Source organism: Rhincodon typus, chromosome 25 (assembly GCF_021869965.1).
Source record: "Rhincodon typus isolate 14 chromosome 25, sRhiTyp1.1, whole genome shotgun sequence".
Taxonomy (NCBI): Eukaryota; Metazoa; Chordata; class Chondrichthyes; order Orectolobiformes; family Rhincodontidae; genus Rhincodon; species Rhincodon typus.
Genome location: NC_063356.1, coordinates 14,309,136 through 14,332,332, shown reverse-complemented (window position 1 = coordinate 14,332,332; position 23,197 = coordinate 14,309,136). Strand labels below are relative to the sequence as shown.

Sequence of the window (23,197 nt, the reverse complement as noted above, 5' to 3'; positions counted from 1 at the left end):
GATGCTGCCTGGCCTACTCTGTTCTTCCAGCTCCAAGCTGTGTTATCTCTGACTCCAGCATGGGCGGTTCTTACTATCTCCAATCTTTGTAATCCAGTATGAGCTCCTTAATGTTTTTGGAGGTCAGCAAACTCATATTCTGTTTCCATGTTCCCCCTGCCACATCTCTAATCTTCCTGTATGTGGCAGTCAGCCAGTAGGAGGCAGTGATCAGAGATGAACAGTACTTTGATGCTAGTGAATGTAGAGGACAGAAACAGGATGTCCAGCCTGTGTGGGACAGACCAATCTGGCTTGACCGGGGTATTGGCATGACCCTCTTTCTTCAGAGTTGCTGAAGCCATTATACAGCCTAGCATCTTTTACTGTGTCTAACAGGAGTCTGAACAAGGCATTTAGTTTGTTGTCAGCCCTGCCAGATTGCCCAGCCTCATTTAAGGTACAGTTGATATCGCACTCAGAAAGACCATTCCAGATATTGCAAGTGGGAATTTTGAGCTGAATGTACGTGTTAGTTAACCAAAGAAAAGCATTTTTATAGATTAAATTATAATAATGGCCCATTGACCATCATTGAACCCACTGCCTGTAATAGCTGAGGTACAGTGTCACAGTCATTGTAGAAATAGCAGGTCAACTTGAACCTTGGTCAGGTAAACTAAGATAAATCACATCTTGCAGTAGATTTAAAAGTACGCAAGCTCATGGAAGGGACATTCCTAGGCATTCTAAAAAACTTCTTATTAACCTGAGCCATTATCTTTCACAATTCCAGTCCTTGGCTCTGCTTCTGCACCCCCCACCCTGTACTGAGCAGATTGCCTCACTTTCGGTGGTTCAAGGCAATCGACCTGGTCTGTCACATTGAAATTGCCCAGCCTCAATGCATTCACTCAAGAGGTGAGGTTTGAGCTGTTTCCCATGACAGAAGTCTTTCCCATCAGTTCCCCTTCGAGGATGATGCTACTCCTGATTTCCTGAGATGGGGCACACTGGCCTCTTCAATTTGAAGTTGGGGTGTGTTGGCCTCTTCACTGTTTGCACTGTCTTGGAGCTCGGCTGTGACATCCAGCTTACTCGAACTTTCCCATTTCTTTCTGAAGGTATCACTCTTATCCTTCCCCATCCAAATAGCAACATTCTTTATCATCTATGTTGGAAAGAATTGACCTTTTGCCATTGGTTTGGGATGTTGCTCCCTTCCTGGGCCCTTCCTCTACCCACTCTGCTTCACCAGTTGCTACTCCCTCAGTTGTTTTTCTGTCAGTTCCTCTTCCATTGATTCAGTCTGGAGAGGAGAGGGAGCCTGCTGGTGGTGTAGCACTGCTATTCAGCAGTCTGTTGTCTCATTCTGTTCTTTCCTCTGCTCCCTCCTTATGTCCTTCTTGCTCAATGCAGCACTTTGTTCGCTGGCGTTCTTTTGCATGGTGACCCTCCTGTTCTTCCAGATGATGTGCTGTAATTGGCCTCCACCTGGCCAGATTCGCCACAAGGATGACAAACATTAGGCTCACCAGATGGCAACGAGGGAGGGAGGTTGTGGGGTTGCTCAGTTACCATCCACCTTTTGCGTCATCTTGACCTGCTGTTTGCGGTCCAAATCGCAAACGTATCCTTGACCTTTGTATGGTTGTCAAGTGCCTGGTTAGGAATGCAGGCACATCCACGACAGGAACATGTAGGTTGTAAAGACAGACTGATACCACCCGGCTGCATTCAGATAGCAGAGACATCACTAACTTTAGCTGACACTTCCCTGATTATGGTGTCTCCCTTGCCTGATAGATATTTTTACTCAACCTGTTCAGAAGTGTTACAACCTAGATTTAGAGATGCTGGGACTTTAACCCAGGCCTCTGCTCCGCAGGTAAAAACACTACCACCGCACCACAAAAACGTTCCATCCCCCTGCCTGACAGATGACAGAGTACAGAGTACACTGTAGTGTCCCCTGCGGTAATCTAGCTGAATACTGGTGGAAAATTAATTTGGACTCTTCATGTTTGCACAGCTCATAGCAGACTGTGTAAAGACCAACTGGAGTGTTACAGCAGCCCCAAACCTCTTCTATTTTGCAGTGAGGAAAAAATGTAACAGCTGGTCAATTCATTAGCAGAAAACTGAATAAAGCTTTTATTGGCACAGAGTCAGGTTATGTATGGGAATTTAGTTCGCAAACAGCAAACTCACATGCAAATTATAATTCTGCTCTTTATCGTTAGAAACAAGTGGTTAAGTATGATTATGGAATTAAGATGTGATGCAGCCTTGCTGTCATTGAGTGGTGGTGCAGTTTTCAGGACTGAATGGTCACTTCCTGTTCCTGTGATCCAGCCTTAGTTGATCTTTCATGCTATCAATCATGATGGATATCACCAGCTCACACTGTTGAGATTTTCAGGAAAACTGAAGGATCCTTTCCAATGGTTGTAGCAATGACTCTCTCTCACACACACTCACATACATGCACACACACATTCACACATGCACACTCACATATACACACACTCACATACAGACACATGCATACACACACACATACAGACACACACATGTGTACACATGCGCATGACTCACACACATATGCACACGTACTCTCACATGCACACTCAACCACACACTCTCACACACACACGTGAACACACACACATGCACACACATACACAGACATGCATATGCACACACATGCATAAACACAAATACATTTGCATGCGCACACATATGCTTGCAAACACACACACACATGTATGCATACGCAAGACCAAGGTTTCCCATTAAGGCTTTTGGAAATTCAGACAAGTCCATCCCTCCCACTTCACATTTAGGGAATCTGGAACTGAAGAAACTAGAGAAACTGAACATTTGAGAGAGTCTGATACGTACACTGATCAAAAGGAGGACTAAGCATTAGTGTCATTTGTTTGACCACCTTCACCAATCAGTCCTTTCTAAAAATGCAAATTTATCAAAATTAGTTTTACACAAACAGAAGGGAGATGATCTAGTAATACTTCTTCACCCAAGTTTAACCTGTTTGTAAATATAAGATTCAGGAATATCTGAAGAATAAAATCCTGTTCCATTTTCCCCAATGTGAGTGTGCTCACTTCAGATTTCTGAAGATTTGAAGCTCATTCCAACTATCAACTGATGACTCTGTGTACATTGATTGGAAACATGGTTTTTACACAGGACAGGAAAACTAAATAAAAACCGAAAAAACTTCTGCAAATCAGAAACAAAAACAAAGTTGCTGGAAAATCAGAGTTAACGTTTTGTGCCCGGTGACCCTTCAGGAAGGGTGACCGGACACAAGACGTTAACTCTGATTTTTTCTTCACAGATGCTGCCAGACCCTCTGAGCTTTTCCAGAAACTTCCGTTTTTGTATAGGAAAACTAAAGCTTTGTGCCAAATACCTTTCTTTCATTAACACTGCTATTTTCATGGTTAATCCCCAATTCTGGTTTATTATTCGGATGACCTTAAAACCTTCCTTTTCCTGAGGTTCTGCTTACCAATGTGAATTAAAGAGCAAAGTAAATGCCACACAGAAAGTAGGAGCCATACTATAAAATAAGTAATGGTTCTCAGTCATGGTGTCAATGAGTAAATTACAGCGAAAATAGACCTGCACTTACTAAAACTTCTTAAGCATTTTTGGTTGCATGTGTATGGCACCAAAACCAATTTGTTTTCAGCAAATGGAGTGAATACTGATGGACTTCATTACATTCTTTTTTAGTAATGCAGCCCTTTTCTAAAGGCACTTTATGGGCTATAATTACATAACGAATTTTACGCACAGCAGTACCTATCGTTTTGTACAAATGTTCCCTCTTTACGTATGACACTAGATAGTGAGTGGCAGCCTAAAGTTCAGGACATCACACCAAAGCTTTTTTTTTAACTCATTTGTGGGATGTGGGCGTCGCTGGCTGGCCAGTGTTTATTGCCCATCCCTAGTTACCCTTGAGAAGGTGGTGGTGAGCTGCCTTCTTGAACTGCAGCATCCCACCAACTATGGCTTGACCCACAATGCTATGAGGAAGGGAATTCCAGGATTTTTACCCAGTGACAGTGAAGGAATGGTGATATATTTCCAAATCAGGATGGTGAGTGGCTTGAAGGGAATCTTAAAGGTGGTGGTGTTCCCATATATCTGCTGCCCTTGTGCTTCTCGACGGAAGTGGATGTGGGTTTGGAAGGTGTTGTCTGAGGATCTTTGGTGAATTTCTGCAGTGCATCTTATAGATAGTACACACTGCTGCTACTGAGTGTCAGTAGTGGGAGTGGATGCTTGTGGATGTAGCGCCAATCAAGCGACTGTTTTGTCCTGGGATGGTGTCAAGCTTCTTGAGTGTTTTTGGGGCTGCACTCATCCAGGCAAGTGGGGAGTATTCCATCACACTCCTGACTTGTGCCTTATAGATGGTGGGCAGGCTTTGGGGAGTCAGGAGATGAGTTATTCGCCCCAGTATTCCTAGCCTCTGACCTAATTATCCTTACTTCCTGTGCATTGCACACAGGGAGTCAAAAAATAATGTTATGCTGTTAATTTTCCTTTCTCTCCAAGCCCAAGGGACAATTTTAGTGCACCTACCATTGCCTAAGTTCAATCAATTTAGATTTATCTTTTTTTATTATATCCTGTTAAAGCTAATTCATAGTACTGGATCTAATGCTTTGTATACAAAGTGATGAAGCTCTATCGTTGTTTAACATTGCATTGAACTTACTTCAATATTACTTCCAGAAAAGAAGATTTACTTCAGGAGAAAAGGAAGGAAATTGCATTTACATAATCCCTTTCATAGAAGCATTACAGTGCAGAAATGGGCCATTCAGCCCGTCACACATGCACTAACCCTGTGAAGAGTAATACACCCTGACCCATTCTATCTCCATATGGCTAATCCACCTGGCCTACACATCTTTGGACTGTGGGAGGAAACAGAGTGCCTGGAGAAATAGCACACAGACACAGGGAGAACATGCAAACTCCCTACAAACAAATATTCACAGCTGGATTTGAACCCGGCTCCCCAGCCCGCTGAGACAGCAGTGCTCCCCAGGGAGCCACCGTGCCACGCCACCATGCTGCTTTCATGACCACAGGATCTCCCAAGAGCTTTTCAGCCAATTACATACTTGCAAAGTGTCATCATTTTTATAATGTTGGAAATATAGGGATCAATTTGTACACTGCAAACCCTCACAAACATCTGTGTGACAATGGCCAGATTAGCTATTACTATTATGTTGGCTGAGACATAAATATTAACAAGGGATCTGGGGTCAATCCTCCATTTTTCCTCAAAATGATGCCTCTGGGAGTTTCTGCATTTGCTCAAGAGGACAGATAAGAGATCATTTTATCTTTTCATCTGAAAGACCTCACCTCTGACAATCCCTCACTGGTGCATTGAACTGACAACTTTGATACTATTGAATGATGATTTCCCATCTCCTTCATTACTAATATTCAGTTGTGAGTGGGGACAACTGGGGAGATGGATTCAGCTTCATTGGAAACTTTTATAAGGCGGCACCACAGACTTTTCAAAGTAGAATCATATCCCACTCACCTTTGATCTTGTTGGCATGTAGGTACAGGTTTTCTAAGTTCTCATTGACAGGAGGAATCTTCTGCAGCTTATTATGGGAGAGATCCAACTCAATCAAACTGGACACGTTAAATGTGTTTAATGGTATTCCATTATCCGTTAGTTCATTATTTGAGATCCGCGCATATTGAAGTTTAGGGAACTGTTGGAAGTACTCATCAGGAATTGAGCTGATGTGATTGAAATCCAGGTACAGCTGGTGCAGTGAGTCTGGAAGTACTTCAGGGAGTTTTTTTAGGTGGTTATTGCTGAGGTCCAAGTAAGACAAAGACTTTAAAACTTTGAGGGAGCTTCCGATATCTTCCAGCTCATTGTCATTCAGCAGTAGCTTAGTCAAGTTGTCGAGACCTTCCAGTACATCGGGTTGAACAGTTGAAATCTTGTTTCCTGCAACTCTCAGCTCCCTCAGCGACTTTGGCAAAGGAAAGGGAATCTTCGTGAGATTGTTATGTCCCAAGTACATTCTCTCCAGGTTTGTCAGTTTGGAGAATACATTTGCACCTATCTTGTCATTGGAAATTTTATTCCAATGGAGGACAACCCAGACGAGATGAGTAGCATTGTCAAATACTCCATCTGGCACAGCATCGATCTGGTTGTTCTGCAGGTAAACATATTTCATCCGGGCTGGCACCTCGGGGATATATTTTAACATACGGGTATCACAGTACATAGCCCTGGGAAAGATAGATGGGCAGGTGCATTCAGCAGGGCAGTTGGTTGCCAACGAAGGCTCACGCTCAGTCCCATAATATTGATTACTGTAATACCGAGAATATCCCATAACACGTGCGAGCCAATTGAAATACCCATAGGTGTACTGGCAGGCACCTCCTACAAAAACTGCTGCAAAAACCAGCAGGTGGATCAGCTTCATCCTGGGAATTTAACATGTATAAAATTAATCTTGGTATTCAGTACTTGAAGGTCTATTATTTGCTGAAAAAGAGGGACCTTTTTTGTCAGGACAAACAAAAACAGAACAAAAACACTTATTGCTAGAGAAATTCAGTAGGTCTGGCAGCATCTCTGGAGAGAAAACAGAGTTAACGTTTCGAGTCCAGTGACCCTTCTTGATTTTCTAAATGGAGCAAAACTTCAGAGTGCTTCAGAATGGAGGGATATGTGTCTACTCATGTATTAATCATAGAAAATGAGTATGTAGGTACAACAGTTAATTATGATGGCAAATGGAATTTTGGCATTTATTGCCAAAGGAACAGAGTGCAACACAAGGGTGTTGCTGCAACTGTACAAAACATTAGTGAGACTGCACCTGGGATATTGCATGCAAATTTGTTCTCATTTCTTAAGGAGGGATGGCGTTGTGTTGGAGGAAATTCAAAGGAGGTTTACTGGAATGATTTCAAAGATGAGGGATCATTGTTATGAAGAAAGATTGATCAGTTTAGGCCAATACTCACTGGTGTTTAGAAGAATGAGAGGAGACCTAACTGAAGTACATAAAATGCTAATGGGAATTGAAAAAGTAGATGTAGAAAGGATGTCTCCTCATGTGGGATAGTCAGAACAAGAGGTTATAGTTCTAAGATAAGGGGTGGCAGATTTAAAACAGAGATGAGGAGGAATTAAGTCAGTCATAGGATTGTAAATCTATGGAATTCATTACCTCAGAATGAGGTGGAAGCTGGGACATTGAATAAATTTAAGAAGGAAATAGACAATTTTTTAATTAGTGATGGATTGAAGGTTTATGGAGAGTAGATGGTAAAGTGGAGCTGAGGCTGAGATGAGATCAGCCATGATCATATCAAATAGCATTCGCAGGCTTCAGGGGCTGAATTGCCTATGCCTGGTCTTATATTCTTACATGGGTGTCACTGGCTTGGCCAATGTTTATCACCTATCTGTAATTGACAAGAAGACAGTTAAGAGACAGCCACATTGCTGTGGGTCTAGAGTCACATATAGGCAAGACCAGGTAAGGATGGCAGATTTCCTGCCCTGAAGGGCATTCGTGAATCAGATGTGTTATTCAGACCATCAATAGTTGTTACATGGTAAACATTAGGGTAGCTTTTTATTCAAGGTTTTGTTTTAATGAATTCAAAGTTCACCATTTGCCAGAGTGGTATTTGTCCCCAGAACTATAACCTGGGCTGTTGGGTTGTCAGTCTAGTGATATTACCACTATGGCACAACTTACCCATGGCCTGCACTGTTTCTCTGATGTTTATTGTTCACTGAATATCATTCCAACTGTGCTTTCTCAAGGTCCTTACAAGATGCTTCTTTTACAATAAGCTATCTACTTTCATTTTTATTTTTTATTCTCTTTCTCTTCCTTGTCAACATTTCATGATCATATATACCACAGCACTATAATGATTACCAACTCTTTCTTTCTTATTTGGATGTGTTCTTTAAAATTGTTATGCCTCCACTGGCCAATGGAAATAGTCTTTGGTGGTTTATTTATTTTGTGAAAACTCCTCATATTTGTCAATACATTGGACATTTGACCTCTTACCCTGTTTTAATAATAGAGTTTGAGTTTCTCTAAATTTGCCTCTTAATTAAAGTCTCTCACATTCTCATCATCCCAGTAGATCTCTTCAGTGCCCTCTCTATGATGTATTCATTTGAGTTGAATGCACTGTACAGCACATAAAAATAGATTACCTGTTGCTCAAACAGACATCTGATTACTGAGCTGATTCTGGGAGACTCAACTTAGCACTTAATCAAGGTTATTTAAAGTGAACTGCTCAAATTTTATAATTATTGGTTAAATATTAACTGCTGACCTCAGAACTGTGGTAATAACTAGTGCATGGATTTCCTTTTTCTCAAGTTTAAGATATATCCAAGGATCCAGTAACAGTGATATCAACAATCTCAACAAGCAGCCAATCACATTGGCAGTAGTCTAGCAGAAAGCAAATTTGGAAGTCAGTCAAAAGCAATGATTATCCTTAATGTCATTTATAAAGTGAGTAAAATAAAAATTGGAACATGCACATGGAGGATAAGGTACAAGATGAAATATGAGGGGGAGAAACTTTTTAAAAAGTAGTATTATTTTAAAAATGTCTTGAATTTATATAAGTGTGTACATTTGATTTTGTGTTAAATTTGAGCAAGACTTTTATTGGAAAGCATTGGGCAAACCCTGTTCTGCTGGTACTTTGAAACAAAAACATGAACAAACAGCCATGGTTATTCAAACAGACTGCCTCAATTATTGAACCAGATGCTAATTAGGCCAACATTGGTTCATGCAGCCAAACTACTTTGAATCTTTTGGTTTGCTCTGTCACTGTGGAGATAATTTGACATGCATCACATGAGTCAGCTAATCAGGCACACCTTATTTCAGGAATAGTCTTTACGAGCTGAATTAGAAGAAAACCTGTAAAACTTGCAATCCTAGCTCCTTTGCTATTTCCTTTCTTGTCCTTGAGCTTCTGCACACACTTCATTTCTTGCAAACACAATAAACCTACTGTAAAAATGTTTTATTTGTTTTGCACGTGACACATGTTTAAATATATTTTCCCATGATTCCCAATAGATGAACAGTTAAATATTTACAAGGTAGTAGTTCTTTTATACCAGAGGCGATCTTAACTATATTTTTATTTAGCATGAGGTTAAAAATAATCCACAAATGTGAAATAAACTAGCTCATTCATTCTAGGTTTATTGATGGAAACCCACAGAGGAAAAAAAACTTATGCATAATGTCCCTTTTGAGTGTCATGGAACCAAAAACATTTACTTAAAACAAGTTTCACGTTACTTTGAGAATGCCATACTTTGAATGGCAAAAATTAGTTTCCATATTCCACTTCTGAATCCTGTTGATGTTCAAAACAAGAAATAGAGAAAAGACCTTTTGAGTTGACATAATAAAAAAAATTCTGTGTACAACGCAGAACTCTTCATAAAGAGCAACTGTTGATTCTCATTGAATAGATTCCAGTGCAGTATTGAGGGAATGCAGGACAGGCAGAAGTGCTCTCATGCAGCTGAGGAGTTAACCTATAGCATCCTCTGTCTCTCTGGTGGATGTAGAAGACTTCATGGTCTTGCTTGATGACAGGCAGGGCATACTCTGAATACCTGAGCTAATGTTATGCCCTCAGCCAACATTTCCAGATGTGGAGGTGCTGGTGTTGGACTGGGGTGGATAAAGTCAGAAGTCACACAGTACCAGGTTATAGTCCGACAGGTTTTAGGGGACCTGACAAAGGAGCAGCACTCCAAAAGCATGTGATTTCAAATAAACCTTTTGAACTATAACTTGATGACGTGTGACTTCTGACTTTGAACTGTTCCAGAAACAGATTTGCTGGATATTTATCTCTGTGATGGGAAATAACAGCATCATTTCAGTAATTAATCAGCTGCAAAGCTTCATGATGTATCCTTAGACACTGACAACAGAGTCAGATGAGATATTAAAATTGCTTGCATCCATATTTTGGACATTTCAGATGTTTTTAGCCCTCAAAATTGGTATCCGTGTTGTGAAATTGAACACGATGCCAGATTGCTTGGGGCACTAGCTTGTGCCCAGACAATAGCGCTGGAACTTAACACCAGCCATGTCATTTTGGAGCTCAATCCTCCAATAAATACCCACACAAAACCTTTGAAATGTGATTCCAGATTTAGCATTGCAAAGGACTGCACTCAACCTCCATCCTACCAGAGCTATTTAAAGGAATCATCAACGACTTCAGGTCAATAGCTCTTTGTTTTCTTCTGGATGCTGCTATGATTCTACAGACGCTTGGTGTTTTCCACAGTTTCTTCAAGTTTCAAAAGTCTGCAAGTGTGGCAGGTGCTGATGAACTTCAAATTTGCTCAAACCAGTAACTATTTAGGCTACGCAAGATTATAACATAATTTGAAGAATGAGTTGAGGTCAAATAGAACAGGTCCAGCTTCTGGAAGTGGAAGGAAGGAGGGAGGAAAGGATTGAAGCAAGAGACACTGACCATCCAGAATGTTCGTGGAGCATTTCTGCTCCGTGAATCTCAGTGAGGAACAATGTGTGAGAGGTACATGGCTCAGTAAGGACCATCCTTACTGAAATTTTCCACCAGCTGCATGCTCACAGCCAGGTAAGGACCATATTGTCAGTAATTGTGAAAGTAAAGGTGGAAATGAATATTCATGCTTGTAGCTCGTTCCAATCTGGGGCTGGAAGCCATTACAACATTGCAAAGTTTACCTTCCACAAATTCACCATGTGAGGCTTTCTACTCAATGTAATCTATTTATGCCCAATGGCACAGTGGTTAGCATTGCTGCCTCACAGAGCTAGGGAGCCATGTTCAATTCCAACATTTGGTGACTGTCTGTGTGTAGCTTGTACATTCTCCCCATGTCTGCTTGGGTTCCTCCTACAGTCCAAAGTGTGCAGGTTATGTGGATTGGCCATGGGTAATGTGGGGTTACAGGGTTTAGGTGGGAGAGTGGGTGCTCTACGGAGAGTCGGTGCAAACTCGATAGGCCAAATAGTCTCTATCTGTACTGTAGGATTTCCATGATTCTGTGCTTCATTCTCGCTTGTTAGAAAGATGTGGGTGGAGCAAACATAAAGCTTTGCTGAGATTTCTCACAGTACAAGGGGGCATTGACTGGCAGACATATTTCTTGCTATCTCAGCCTAGCACTATAAATTCAAGGAATTTCACTCCTTTAATCACTCAGGAATGTGCTGGATCATACCCAGTAAGTATTGCAGGTTAATCCTCAGTAACCTAGATGCAATCATAATAACTTGTTCTGTGGGAGGCCACTAAATAAGCTGCATTGGATCCACCAAGGGCTACCTGCTGAGCATCCTAAATCCATGGCTACAGTCTGCAATCCACCACATATTTGTACAACATACATAGAATAAAGCAAAATAACCTCACAATAAACAGAGAGCACAAAGTTTGTACATAATACATGGACATGGGCTAATTGTGTATTGCAATGCCTGCCTCCATTTTCAGGGTCAGAGGTCTTACTCCTCACAATGTTTTAAATGCATCTTTAAACTTGCTTCAGCTCTCACTTGTTTATTTTTCAGATTCGTCAAAAGATAAGGCCAAAGATTTGCAACCAACTTCAGCTAGAAGAGCTGAGTGGATGTTCCATCTCGATCTGTTCTTGAGGTCCCCAGAACAGCAGATGTCAGTCTTCAGTCAATTCAATTCACTCCCAATGATATCAAGAAATGGCTGAAGGCACTGGACACTGTAAAGATTATGGGCACTGCCAACAATACTGCAATAGTACTGAAGATTTGTTCTCCAGAATGAACTGTACCCCTAGCCAAGCTCTTCCAGTACAGCTACAACACTGGTATCTACCCGATAATGTGAAAAATTGCCTAAGTCTGTTCTATTAACTAAATGTAGGACCAACTGCCCCATCAGTCTGCATTCGATCATCAGCGACGTAATGGCAGTGGTCATTGGCAATGCTTTCAAGCAGCATTGATTCAACAATAAGCTGTTCACTGATGCCATGTTAGGGTTCCACCAGGGCCACTCAACTCCTGACTTCATGACATCTTTGTTCCAAACATGGACAAAAAGTTGAGCTACAGAGGTGAGACTTAGAATCTTTAACATCAAGACAACATTTGACAGCATGCGGCATTAAGAAGCCCTAGCAAAATTGATGTCACTGGGAGTCAGGGAGGAAACTCTCAACTGGTTGGAGTCTTACCCAGCACAAAAGATGGTAGTAGTTGTTGAAGGTCAATCGTCTCAGTCCCGGGACATTACTGCAGGAGTTACTAGGGTCCAGTCTTTAGCCCAACCATCTTCAGCTGCTTCATCAATGACCTTCTTTCCATTATAAAGTCAGAAGTGGGAATGTTTGATGATAGCCATGCAATTTTCAACATCATTCAAGACTCGTCAGCTGTATTCATGTGAAGCAAGACTTGGATAACATTCGTGCTTGGGCTAAAAAGTGGTAAGTAACATCTAAGCCACATAAGTGATAGGTAGCAGTTATCACCAATAACAGAGAACCTAACCATTTCTTCACGTCATTTAATAGCATTATCATCCCTGAATTTCTTACAATCAACATCCTGAAGGGTTTACCACTGACCAGAAACTGAACTGGATCAGCTATGTAAACACATGGCAATAAGAGCAGATTAGAGCTATGAATTCTGCTACAAATCTGGCAGATACATATCACACAGCATATCCCTTCAGCTGTTCACACAAGCAAGGTGCTGACCATTTCCAACCAGGCTGCACTTGCAAAACACACAACATAGTGGCCAGTATTACAGGGCATTTTGCTACATAATGCTGAGTGTCAAGGCCTGTGCTGATACAATTTAGGATTGTCAATTGGCTTCAATGTACATTGCATTAGCGTGTACAGTTGGGCTCACTATGGAGTACTAGAGTATACTAGAGTGAAGCTACAAATATTAAAACACAGGGTCTTGTTATTTGCAGACAGAAAGAACATTGTATTGATTATAATGAGGTCAGCCAGGTGAACCTCATAGAATATAAGATCTTTGATTGGGTCTGTTAACCTGGTCCAATCAGGGAGCCCTGGCTGGCAGATATAAACAGAAGTGTCAGAGGTTCTATTCACTCTGAGAGCTGCCTCTGAGGAAGCTGAATCAGTGTCAAGGACTTTCCATGTGTAAGTAAAGGGTGATTGATGATGGGATACCAGTCCCTGTGGAGTTATTTTAAACATGCGCACACACTGCATATGAAATAGGTGACAGCTATTATCTATCTTATTTCTCAGGACAATACCTTGAATAATCAGAGTCAATCTGCCTTGTTTAAAATTAAAAAAAATTCCTGGCAGTTACCTGTTAGTCATCATGAAATGATGCATTCTCGATAACAACAACTATACTATCAGAGTCCACGTTCCAGCCCTCAGCACTCTCCCCTCAAGCAGTATAAAAGTTGTTTTCCTTTTACTTTGGTATTTCCTGCGCAAAGTCCTGAAGAGTGCAAGACCAAAAGCTTCAAGACAATTTGTCTTTTCTAGCAATGCTCAAGTAAAAATAAAATGAAAGAAATACATGTTTAAGCGTATAAGTTTGTAAAATCCCAATCCCACTGCCAGAGGGTTCCAGTGCCTGGAATGTTTGCAATGGGAAGCCCCTTTTGCAGAGTGAAGACTGAGGTCAGGGTTTGTGGCCATTGGGGCAGCCCACTGGCTCCTCAACGTCAAAGGTAGGTCAATTGAGGAGAAGGTTTTGCAGGTGAGGACCTTAACCTATGGGAATCCAGCTTGGTTTGGTGGAACCTCAAGTAGCACCTCCTCCTCTTCTAAACACCCACAAAGAGAAAAAGAGGATCTTTGGGATTTTCTTCAGCTATTCCATCAGATGTTTGTTGCATGCCAGTTCAATCTGACCATTTCAGTCCAAACCTTTCCACTGGGGTCCCTGCTCAGAACACTCAGCAGCAAGCCCCAGTAAACATTATCTTAAGCCATAGCAACGGTTGTGTCAGAATGTTTCTTGAATGCCGATCATTTGCTAGAGTTCACAACCTTGTCTTCCAAGTTGAAAATAGCTTTTATTCCCAAGTGCTTCCCCGGAGATTGGCAAAGGAATCCAGACTTGGGGTGGGTGGGTCATGGTTTACGGATACAGGGTAAACCGTTTAAGGCTGAGATGAGGAGAAGCATAGATTCATCCAGAGAGTGGTGAACCATAGAATTCATGACCACAAAAAGCAGTCAAGGCTAAAGCATTGCATGATTTCAGGAAGCAGGTGGATACAGCACTTATGGCTAAAGGGGTCAAAGTATATGGGGGACAAGTGGGAACATGCCATTGAATTGGGTGATTATTTATAATGAATGGCAGAGCAGGCTCGAAGAGCCGAATGGCTTACTCCAGCTCTTACTTTCAATTTTTCTCTGCCTCACTTTATCTCCTACCGGTACAGCATATTGATGTTACAATGCTTGTCAGTCTCTAACAGTTCTGCAGCCAATTTTTAATTTGTCATTATTCCCTGCGCTTAGAGAATTCAGTTTGAGTGTCACTCTCTATTCTGAAAATTCAGCCTGTTTGCAGACTTGGAATATTGAAAAGCACATTTCAAATTAAAATTAGAATGGTAAAAGAATAGAAATGTCTGTTTTGATTCTTTGAAGCAATTGTACAAATATTTAATATTAAGTGTAAGCGATTGCATCTGAGTGAATTTTAGATGTTGTTATTGTAAAAATGAAAGCTTAGGAAGCAGTGAAAAGAGTCATAATTGGCTTTCATAAATGGCTGGAAAGGACATCAAAAGTTAGTTGGAGTTCAGGTAAGTTTTTAATATTCAGACTTCTCTAAGGATGTGTATTTTAATATTACAGATGAAGAAATCCTCTCATAAAATAAATCATGTCTTGTGATTATTAATTTTTTTGAAGACACTGAAGCTGAATGGCCAAAAATACTTTGCAGATCCAAGTAAACATATCTTTATGAAATTGTAGCTTTCTATATTTGAATGAATATCTCACTTCATCCCAGCTACTTTTCAAATAATTACTCTCAATCTTAAATATCTATGCTTCTCTTCCTTTCCAGAAAAGTGTCATTCTGAAGTTATAGTGTAGTAATATTTTGACCCAGAATTTTGAATGTTGGCTCATGACACTAATCAGTAAAAATTGGAATTAGTACAAACTAAAATTAGTTCAAAGTTGCTTAATTTAAATTGTTGCATAATTGATAAAAAAGGGTCCCTCTAATTATTCCAATTGAAGTGCTTAAGAACTGGATAATTCAACTTATTTACAATGACACAGAATGTAAAGTACAGTTTGAGATCATTCAGCCCAAGTGTTGTATTACAGTGTTTATGCTCTGTATGAGCCTCCTCCAGTTCTAACTCATTGCAGCCTATTGGTGTTTCTTTTTGTCCTGACTTAAAACTTGCCTCATCAAAGCACTGCATCCAATAATTATTGTTAGGAATGAAGATGCTGTTTTGTTGCTCCATGCAGATTTTCCTCAATGTACTAGTTGTATGACCAGGCAATTTAACAGGAACCCTAACAGTTGCATATATGGAACACAACAGATGAATTTGCCATTCTATTTGCATGAATGCACCTTACTACTAACTATTTTTCAACTGCCTGATTTGTTCTGTAAAATAACTCAATTCTTTTGCCATACGACAAAACTAGAGTCATATCGGGCTACATTTATTCTGACCAACCTAATTTAATAAGTATTTTCTCAGAAGTACACACATTATCCCTCCTAAACACAAAGCTATCTGAATATTCATGATAAGAAATTATAGACCTAACTGTAACGAAAAGTCAAAGTATTAAAAATATCCTTATATTACAGGTACCAACCTGAATTCCCAGTTTCAGCTCCTGTCTCTTTGGCTGTTCAACTAAGGTGTCTCATTTCAAGGAGGTGTTTAAAATTCTAGCAGTTTATGAATGACTTCATACGAGTGACAGTGAATAGTCTGATTACTGGACTACTCCCAGTTATAATACACAAGTGTCCTTTTATAACCTTGTGTCAACTTGGCACCACAGAAATTTGTGAGCTGCCTGTGAAAGGAATGATTATTTTCGCTCTTTATATTTCTTGATTAATTCTGTCTCTTACATTCCAAACATGATCTACAAATAAAAGCAAGGGTGGAAGTTTTCAGCTGTTTTATACAAATGTCATTAGACAAAAAACAAGCTTAAATGCAAAAATCATAATGGAATTCAAAACAGCAGCTTCATCAGTTTGCTGTATGTTTAAAAATATTAAGTGAAATGATAACTCTAAAATATACACGTTAGGGAAAGGAACGCCTTTGTTAAATCACAATATCCCAAAATAATAGTTTGCTTCATGTTTAAAGTTTTATTTTTCAATCTGAGTTCAAAGTGACGAGAAGTCATTGTTTAGTCCGTCAGGGATTTCTTTGATCTTTAGCCTGAAATCTCAGTACTGTCTGCCCTGCTGTTGAAATTTGAGAAATCTGGAACAACATCCAGCTAAAATGGATAACTAATGAAATCGCAAAATCCATAAGCTATCTATTTATCAAAGTTTAAATTGAAGAATTGTTTCAGTGATGAAGTAAAGGAACATAATGAATTTCCATGAGGGCATAAGAAATAGGACCAAAAGCAGGTCATTCAAGATTTCAATAAAATCATGGTTCATTTTCTGTCTCAAGTTCATCTTCTCTCATTGTCCCCCTTACCCTTAACTTCCTAAGTAAGCAAAAATCTATCCATTGCTGTCATAAATATACTTAACAACTCAATGCCCACAGTTGTTGAGAGTAGAGAATCCAAAAGATTCACAACCCTTTGAGTGAAGAAATTTCCTATCATCTCAGTCATGAGTGGCCAACTTCTTAATCTGAAACTACGAGCTCGTGTTCTCCATTCCCTAATCAGGAGAAGCTATTTCTCAGTTTGAACCATGTGACGTTCATGTTTCAATTAGATCATCTCTTGTTCTTCTAAATGTTCGCTAATATAAGCTTCGCCTACCTCATCTCTCCTCAATAAACAAGCATCTCATTCTGGTGTATGTTCATTACACTTCTGCTAATGCAAGTAAGGCAAGTAAGGAAATGAAAATGGTACATTCTTCTTAAGTTTGATGTCACCATAGACCTACTTAATTTTAGTCAGACTTTTATATTCTTACACTCCAATCACTTTGCAATAAAAGGTGAACATGCTATTTGTCATTTCAGTTGGTTGTTGTGTTTAATAGTTAAATTTTTGACATTTATGTGGAAGGAAAATCCAAGCAATCTGTAATCATTGTGCATCCTTATTTACCCAAAAGTTACAACCACAAAAAGCACTTAAAAGATTTCTCAAAAACAATTTCCTTCCATAACTCCCAGCTGATTCTGCTTAATTATGTTATAATTTTCTAAGTTTCCCATTACCATTTTCACAATAAAAGATTGCAACATTTTCCTTCTTACTGAAGTCAGTTAACATGCCTAAAATTTCCCTTTTTCTCTCTTCCTCATTTCTTCAATGGCTGTGTCATGTTTGCTAACTTCCAATTCAAAGGAACAGTTTTGGAACCTGAAGAATTCTAGAAGATCGAAACCACATGTCTCTGCAGCTACCTCCTTTAAAACCCAAAGGTATAAACCTGGTACCATTTCTTCACCAATTACAATTTATTTCATTCCTCTTTCACATTAAGCCCTTCCGCATTACTTCCAGAACTTTTAAAAATATCTTCACAATATATATTTAATTCCTCTGCCACTTTCTCCTGCAGAATAATTTCTCCTTTCTCTACCTCTAAATGTTATGTTTAGTTTTGCCAGTCCCATCCTTTTTATATACCCATGGAAACATTTCCAAACTGTATTTATGATTTTTTAATAGTCTACTCCTGTACTTTTTTCTTTATTTCAGTTTCCCAGTTGTCCTTTGCTGACTTCTAAAATCCTCTCAACTTCAGGCACACTACACTTTTGGCAATATTTTAAGCTCCTTTATTCTACCTTTGACTCCTCATAGTAGCCATGATTGGACTACATTTCTGGGGAGCTCTAATTCTTTAATGAATGTATATTTATAGTCTCACAGTGGTACAGAACTTGAGTATTGCTGAAGAAAAGAGATTTCAGTAGTAAGGAAAATTTTGCAATCATTTATTAAGAAAATGGTAACAAGAAGCTCAGAAAATTATAACACAATTTGGCAGATTCAGCTGGGAGTTTTGAAGCTTTTTTCCTGCATCCATCAAGACTGAATTGCAAGAATATGAAATTTCAAAGAAGCAAAGGATGGGGCCCTGCTTGTCGATAAATCTATGGATAAATCTAGATCAAGCAGGTTTTAGGTGAATCACACTGCATGTCCACCTTATAATCTTAAATTGTAATTCTTAGCATTATCAGATTGTTTAGCAAGTGTTCTCCATTTGCAGAATCACATCTAGTGTTGAATGCTTTAGTGTGAGTTTTACAAGTATGGGTTATTTGCATTTGGTTATGAATATTCAAAGGGCCGTGCTTTTGATATGATCCACCAGTCATTCAGATGTACACCCTATGTACCTAGCACCATAACAGCATGGGAATTCATATGCCACATTATTCACTTGTGTGTTGGGCAGAATTTGTTTTGGTTTGATGGCAGCATCCTGTCAATAGAGAATGCCACTCATGTTGGTACTGCATTGAAACGCGTGAAATAGTTAGATTTATCTGTTGCTTAACCTCATCTCTGTGTAGACTGGGCATTTTTCAGGACTGAAAGAGATCTACTTGGGGCCATTTGTGAGTTTACATGATATACAGCGAGCAATGATCTGATTAGGGTAGCCATTATCCTATAGGATAACTTCGATGTGCCCTGTTTCAGTTTCAAACTTGCATGATAAGCAAATTCCTCAGACCCTATTTATGAGGTTGTTGATAAGACTAATTTTATTACATAATGCATTGTAGAAATTCCAAGACCACATATTCAAGTAGAATTACAGTAGACTGCAGTGAAGAACCCATTAGTAGATTTCACAACCAACGCATTGAGTAAAGGGAACTAACAATAGAAAAAATGGAAATGACAACAAATTGAACAAAATTTTGCACCGGTCCTCACTGCAGAGGACACAGTAAGATCCCAGAAACAGCTGTAAATCAGGTAATAGAAGGGAGAGATGAACCCAAGCAAATTATACCCACAAGGAAAATGGTACTGAGCAAATTTTTGGGGACGTGGGCTGACAAGTCCTCATGTCCCACTGAATTTCAGTCCAGGGTTTTCAAAGAAGTGACTAATAATACAGTAGATGTACTGCTCTTAGATTTTTAGAAGGCATTTAATAAGCTATCACATCAAAGGTTACAGTGGGAAAAAAGCACTCAGCTGTATGGAGTAACATATTGGCATAGATAGAATATTGGCTAGCTAATAGGAAAAGGAGAAACAGAATAATTGAGTTTTTCTGGTTCATAACATGCAGCAAGTGATGTGCTACAGGGGTCAGCTCAGGGGTGCGAACATCTTACAATGTATAAAAATGATTGAGATGAAAGGACTGAAGGTATATTTGCTACATTTGATTGTGGCACAGATGTAAGTAGGAAAGAAAGCTATGAAGAAAAGGCTACGAAGGGATATAGATAGGTTAGGTGAATGGCAAAGATCTGGTAAATTTACTATAATGTGGGGAAATGTGAAATTGTTCACGTTGAAAGGAAGAATAAAAAGAAGTGCATTATTCAATAGGTGAGAGATTGTACAACTCTGAGATGTAAAGGGATCTGCATGCCCTAGTGCATGAATTGCAGATTAATATGCAGGTACAATAAGTAGTTAAGAAATCTATTAAAAATGTATCATTTATTATGGTGGAAGTTTAATACAAAAGTTGGAAAGTTATCCTTCAGTTGTATGTTTTATTGATGAGACCACATCTAGAGGATTGGTCTGGTCTCCTTATTTAAGGAAGGATGTAAAAGTGTTGGAAGTAGCTCAAAGATTTATTAAGTTGATACCTAGAGTTGGCTGGTTGTCTTATGAGGAAAGGTGGACAGGGATGGCCTGTTATCAGTCATAGATGTGAATGTGGTGCAATCACATCGGCTTATTCTTACTGGTTGCAGATTTGGAGCTGGGAATGAGCAGTTTTTATTGACTGGCAAAAGTAGGCTCAAGGGGCCAAGTGGCCTATTCCTTTTCATTATTTATATGCTCGCATGAGCTCATTTGACTACTTCATTTTAAAGGTATGCATATTTGTTACAACTAATGAATTAGTTCTTTCAATGTTTTTTCTCCTCTACATTACTTTCTTTATTTACATTAGTTACTGACAATAATATCTTGAAATATAGCTTCCCAGTCTACCTTACTCAATTCATCCCTCATTCCTACATGGTGTATTTTTTATTCAGAATTCCCATTCACAGCTATGGAGAATGGTGCTTATGCCAGGCATACGGTCTCCTAGAATTTGCGCTTTTTCCTTTTCTTCAGCCTTCTGTCGTCTCATGTGTAATGATGCCATGTTCAGTTTGCTCATAGACCCTGCGGTAATTGCACTCAGTTACACAGGCAACTGGCCTGTTGTATCTCTTGGTTAAAGATAAAGGGCCAGCACAGCACCTGAGGACCTTTAACCTGCCTGGCTGACAGTCACATCTGCTACCACAGACCATTCACCGGACTATTTCTTAACCTAGTGGGTGTGACTACCTCCTCGATGAAAGTGCTGTGATAACTCTCTCCTTCCTGATTCCTTATACCAAATCTGCAACATAAAAGATCCAAAATAGGCTTGGTAATATTTCTGTTTGGTTTTGCTGTGTTTCACTTTGTCTCCTTAATTGCCCTGGAGAGGATGTTGGTGAGCTGCTTTCTTGAACAGCCCAAGCCCTTGGTAAGTAAACATACTCACACTGCTTTTAGGAAGGAAATTCTGGAATTTAGACAGTACAAAGCCAAGAAATCTACAATCTAGCAAAGTTTCAGTTTAGCAACCAACAATACTTTAGCATTTAGTCCCCAAGCAGCAGAATTTCAATGAAACTGCATTATAAAATTATAAATTTAAAGTCTTAGAGTGGGATCAGTAGTGATAAACTATTTTACTTACTTAAACAGTTTAATAAAACAATAATAACAAGGAAAATGTCTTCAGGGAAGATGTTGTATATGGCCTGATTGACATAATGAGATATATTCTGCTCATCAGAATATAAGGGAGAAGTTAACCATTCTGATCAGTACTCCCAATCTCCAGTGTGTATTTCAATGATTGGATGAAGAAGTCAAAAAAAATTTGATTAGAGTAGGAGAGAAAGCTGGATAGAAGTTGAAAGGCAGATCTTATGAGGGTTATAAATGTTCAAAAGGAAATTATTGATCCAATGAACATTGGTCCCATGGAAAGTGAGTCTAAGGAATTAGAAATGGAAAGTAAAGAGATAAAAAATGAATTGAACAGACATTTTACATCATTCTTCACTGCAAGGGACACATATCACATCTAAGAATTAGTTGTAAACCAAGAAATAGAAAGGAAGGAGGAATTGAAGAAAATTACAATCACCGGGGAACTGACAAACAGCAAATTATTGGAGCAGTGTGCTGACAAATCCCTGTGTCCTTAACGAACTCCATCTTAGCATCATCAAAGTAGTGGTTAGCAAGATATCTTGATGTATTAGTTTTAATTTTCCAAAATTCCTCAGAATCAAGGAAGTTTCCATTAGTGTGGAAAGTAGCAATGTAACACATTTATTTAAAAAGGGAGTGAGACATTAAGCAGGAAATTACAGGCCAGTTAGTTTATCATTTGTAATAGGGAAGGTATTTGCAGCTATCATCAAAGACGTTGTAGTAAGACAAACAGAAAAGAACAAGGTAATCAGGCAGAGTCAGTGTAGTCTTCTGAAAAGAAGATTATGTTTATGCAATTTATTATACATCTTTGAGGTAGTAACATGTTTGGACAAGGAGGCACTGATGGATAATAAAAACCGAAAGAACTGTGGATGCTGTAAATCAGGAACAAAAACAAAGTTGCTGGAAAAGCCCAGCGAGTCTGGTAGCATCTGTGAAGGAAAAAAAACAGAGTTAACGTTTCGGATCTGGTGACCTTTTCTCAGGCACTGATGGATAATCTAGATTAGAATTCCAGAAAGCATTTAATAAGATGCCACAATAAGAGTTATTGTGGAAAATAGTAGCCCTGGAGTAGGGAATAATATATTACAATGGATAGAAAATTGGCTAGCTAATATGTAACAGAAAGAGTTCATAAAAGGGTTATTGTCTGATTGGTGAGATGTAGCTAGTGGCAATATACAAAGTTCATTGTTGGGGACTCAACTTTTTACAATTTATGTAAAAAATTTAGGGCTGAAAGTACAGTTGCTAAGTTTGCTGATAGTACAAAAATAGGTAGGAAAGTAAGTTGTATAAAGGATATAAGAGGACCACAGAGGGATATAGATAGGTTACATGAGTGGGCAAAGGTTTGTCAAATGGTATAGATGCTCATAATTAGCTTGTTCAGATGTATTGTGAGACACATCTGGAGCAGATGGGATTGTAAACCAGGCCCTCTGGGTCATTGTAGGGACACTACCACTGCAGCACAGCAGCTCTGCCAGGTGGTGTACAGTATGGGGAAATGTGAAATTGCTTACTTCAAAAGAAATAATAAAAAAGAGCCATATTATCTAAATGGTGTGAAATTGCTAAGCTCTTAAGATACAGAGCAATTTGTAAGTCCTAGCGTATGAATCACAAATGGTTAGCATGCAGACATAGCAAGTAATTAGGAAAATTAGTAGAATATATTAATCTATTGTGAAGGATTTAATACAAAAGTTGGGATTTTATACTTCAGTTATATAGGACATTAGTGAGATATCTAGAATACTGTGTACAGAATTGGTCACTTTAGTTAAGGAAGGACATAAATGCATTGGAAGTAGCTTCAGAAAAGGTTTACTAAACAAAAACCCAGAATAAAGGGGAGGTGATGGCCTAGTGGTACTATCGGTGGACTGTTAATTCAGAGATTCAGATAACATTCTGGGGAGAGATAGTAGGAACTGCAGATGCTGGAGA

The 23,197-nt window shown here is 39.2% G+C and overlaps 1 protein-coding gene across 2 annotated transcripts in view; it reads right to left on the bottom strand.

The window, feature by feature from the left end:
• The window catches only part of LOC109938097 (fibromodulin), a 49,865-nt gene that overhangs the window by 7,614 nt on the left and 19,054 nt on the right, over positions 1-23,197 (bottom strand). Inside the window, exons 1-2 of one of the 2 annotated variants that reach the window (XM_048612169.1) lie at positions 15,968-15,995; positions 5,588-6,504 (exon numbers count right to left, since the gene is read on the bottom strand). In XM_048612169.1, the coding sequence (XP_048468126.1) occupies positions 5,588-6,503 (916 nt within the window). In that variant the 5' untranslated portion in view covers position 6,504; positions 15,968-15,995. Of the gene's footprint in view, positions 1-5,587; positions 6,505-15,967; positions 15,996-23,197 lie in introns of those variants that run through there. The other variant, XM_048612168.1, reaches the window with a different exon arrangement.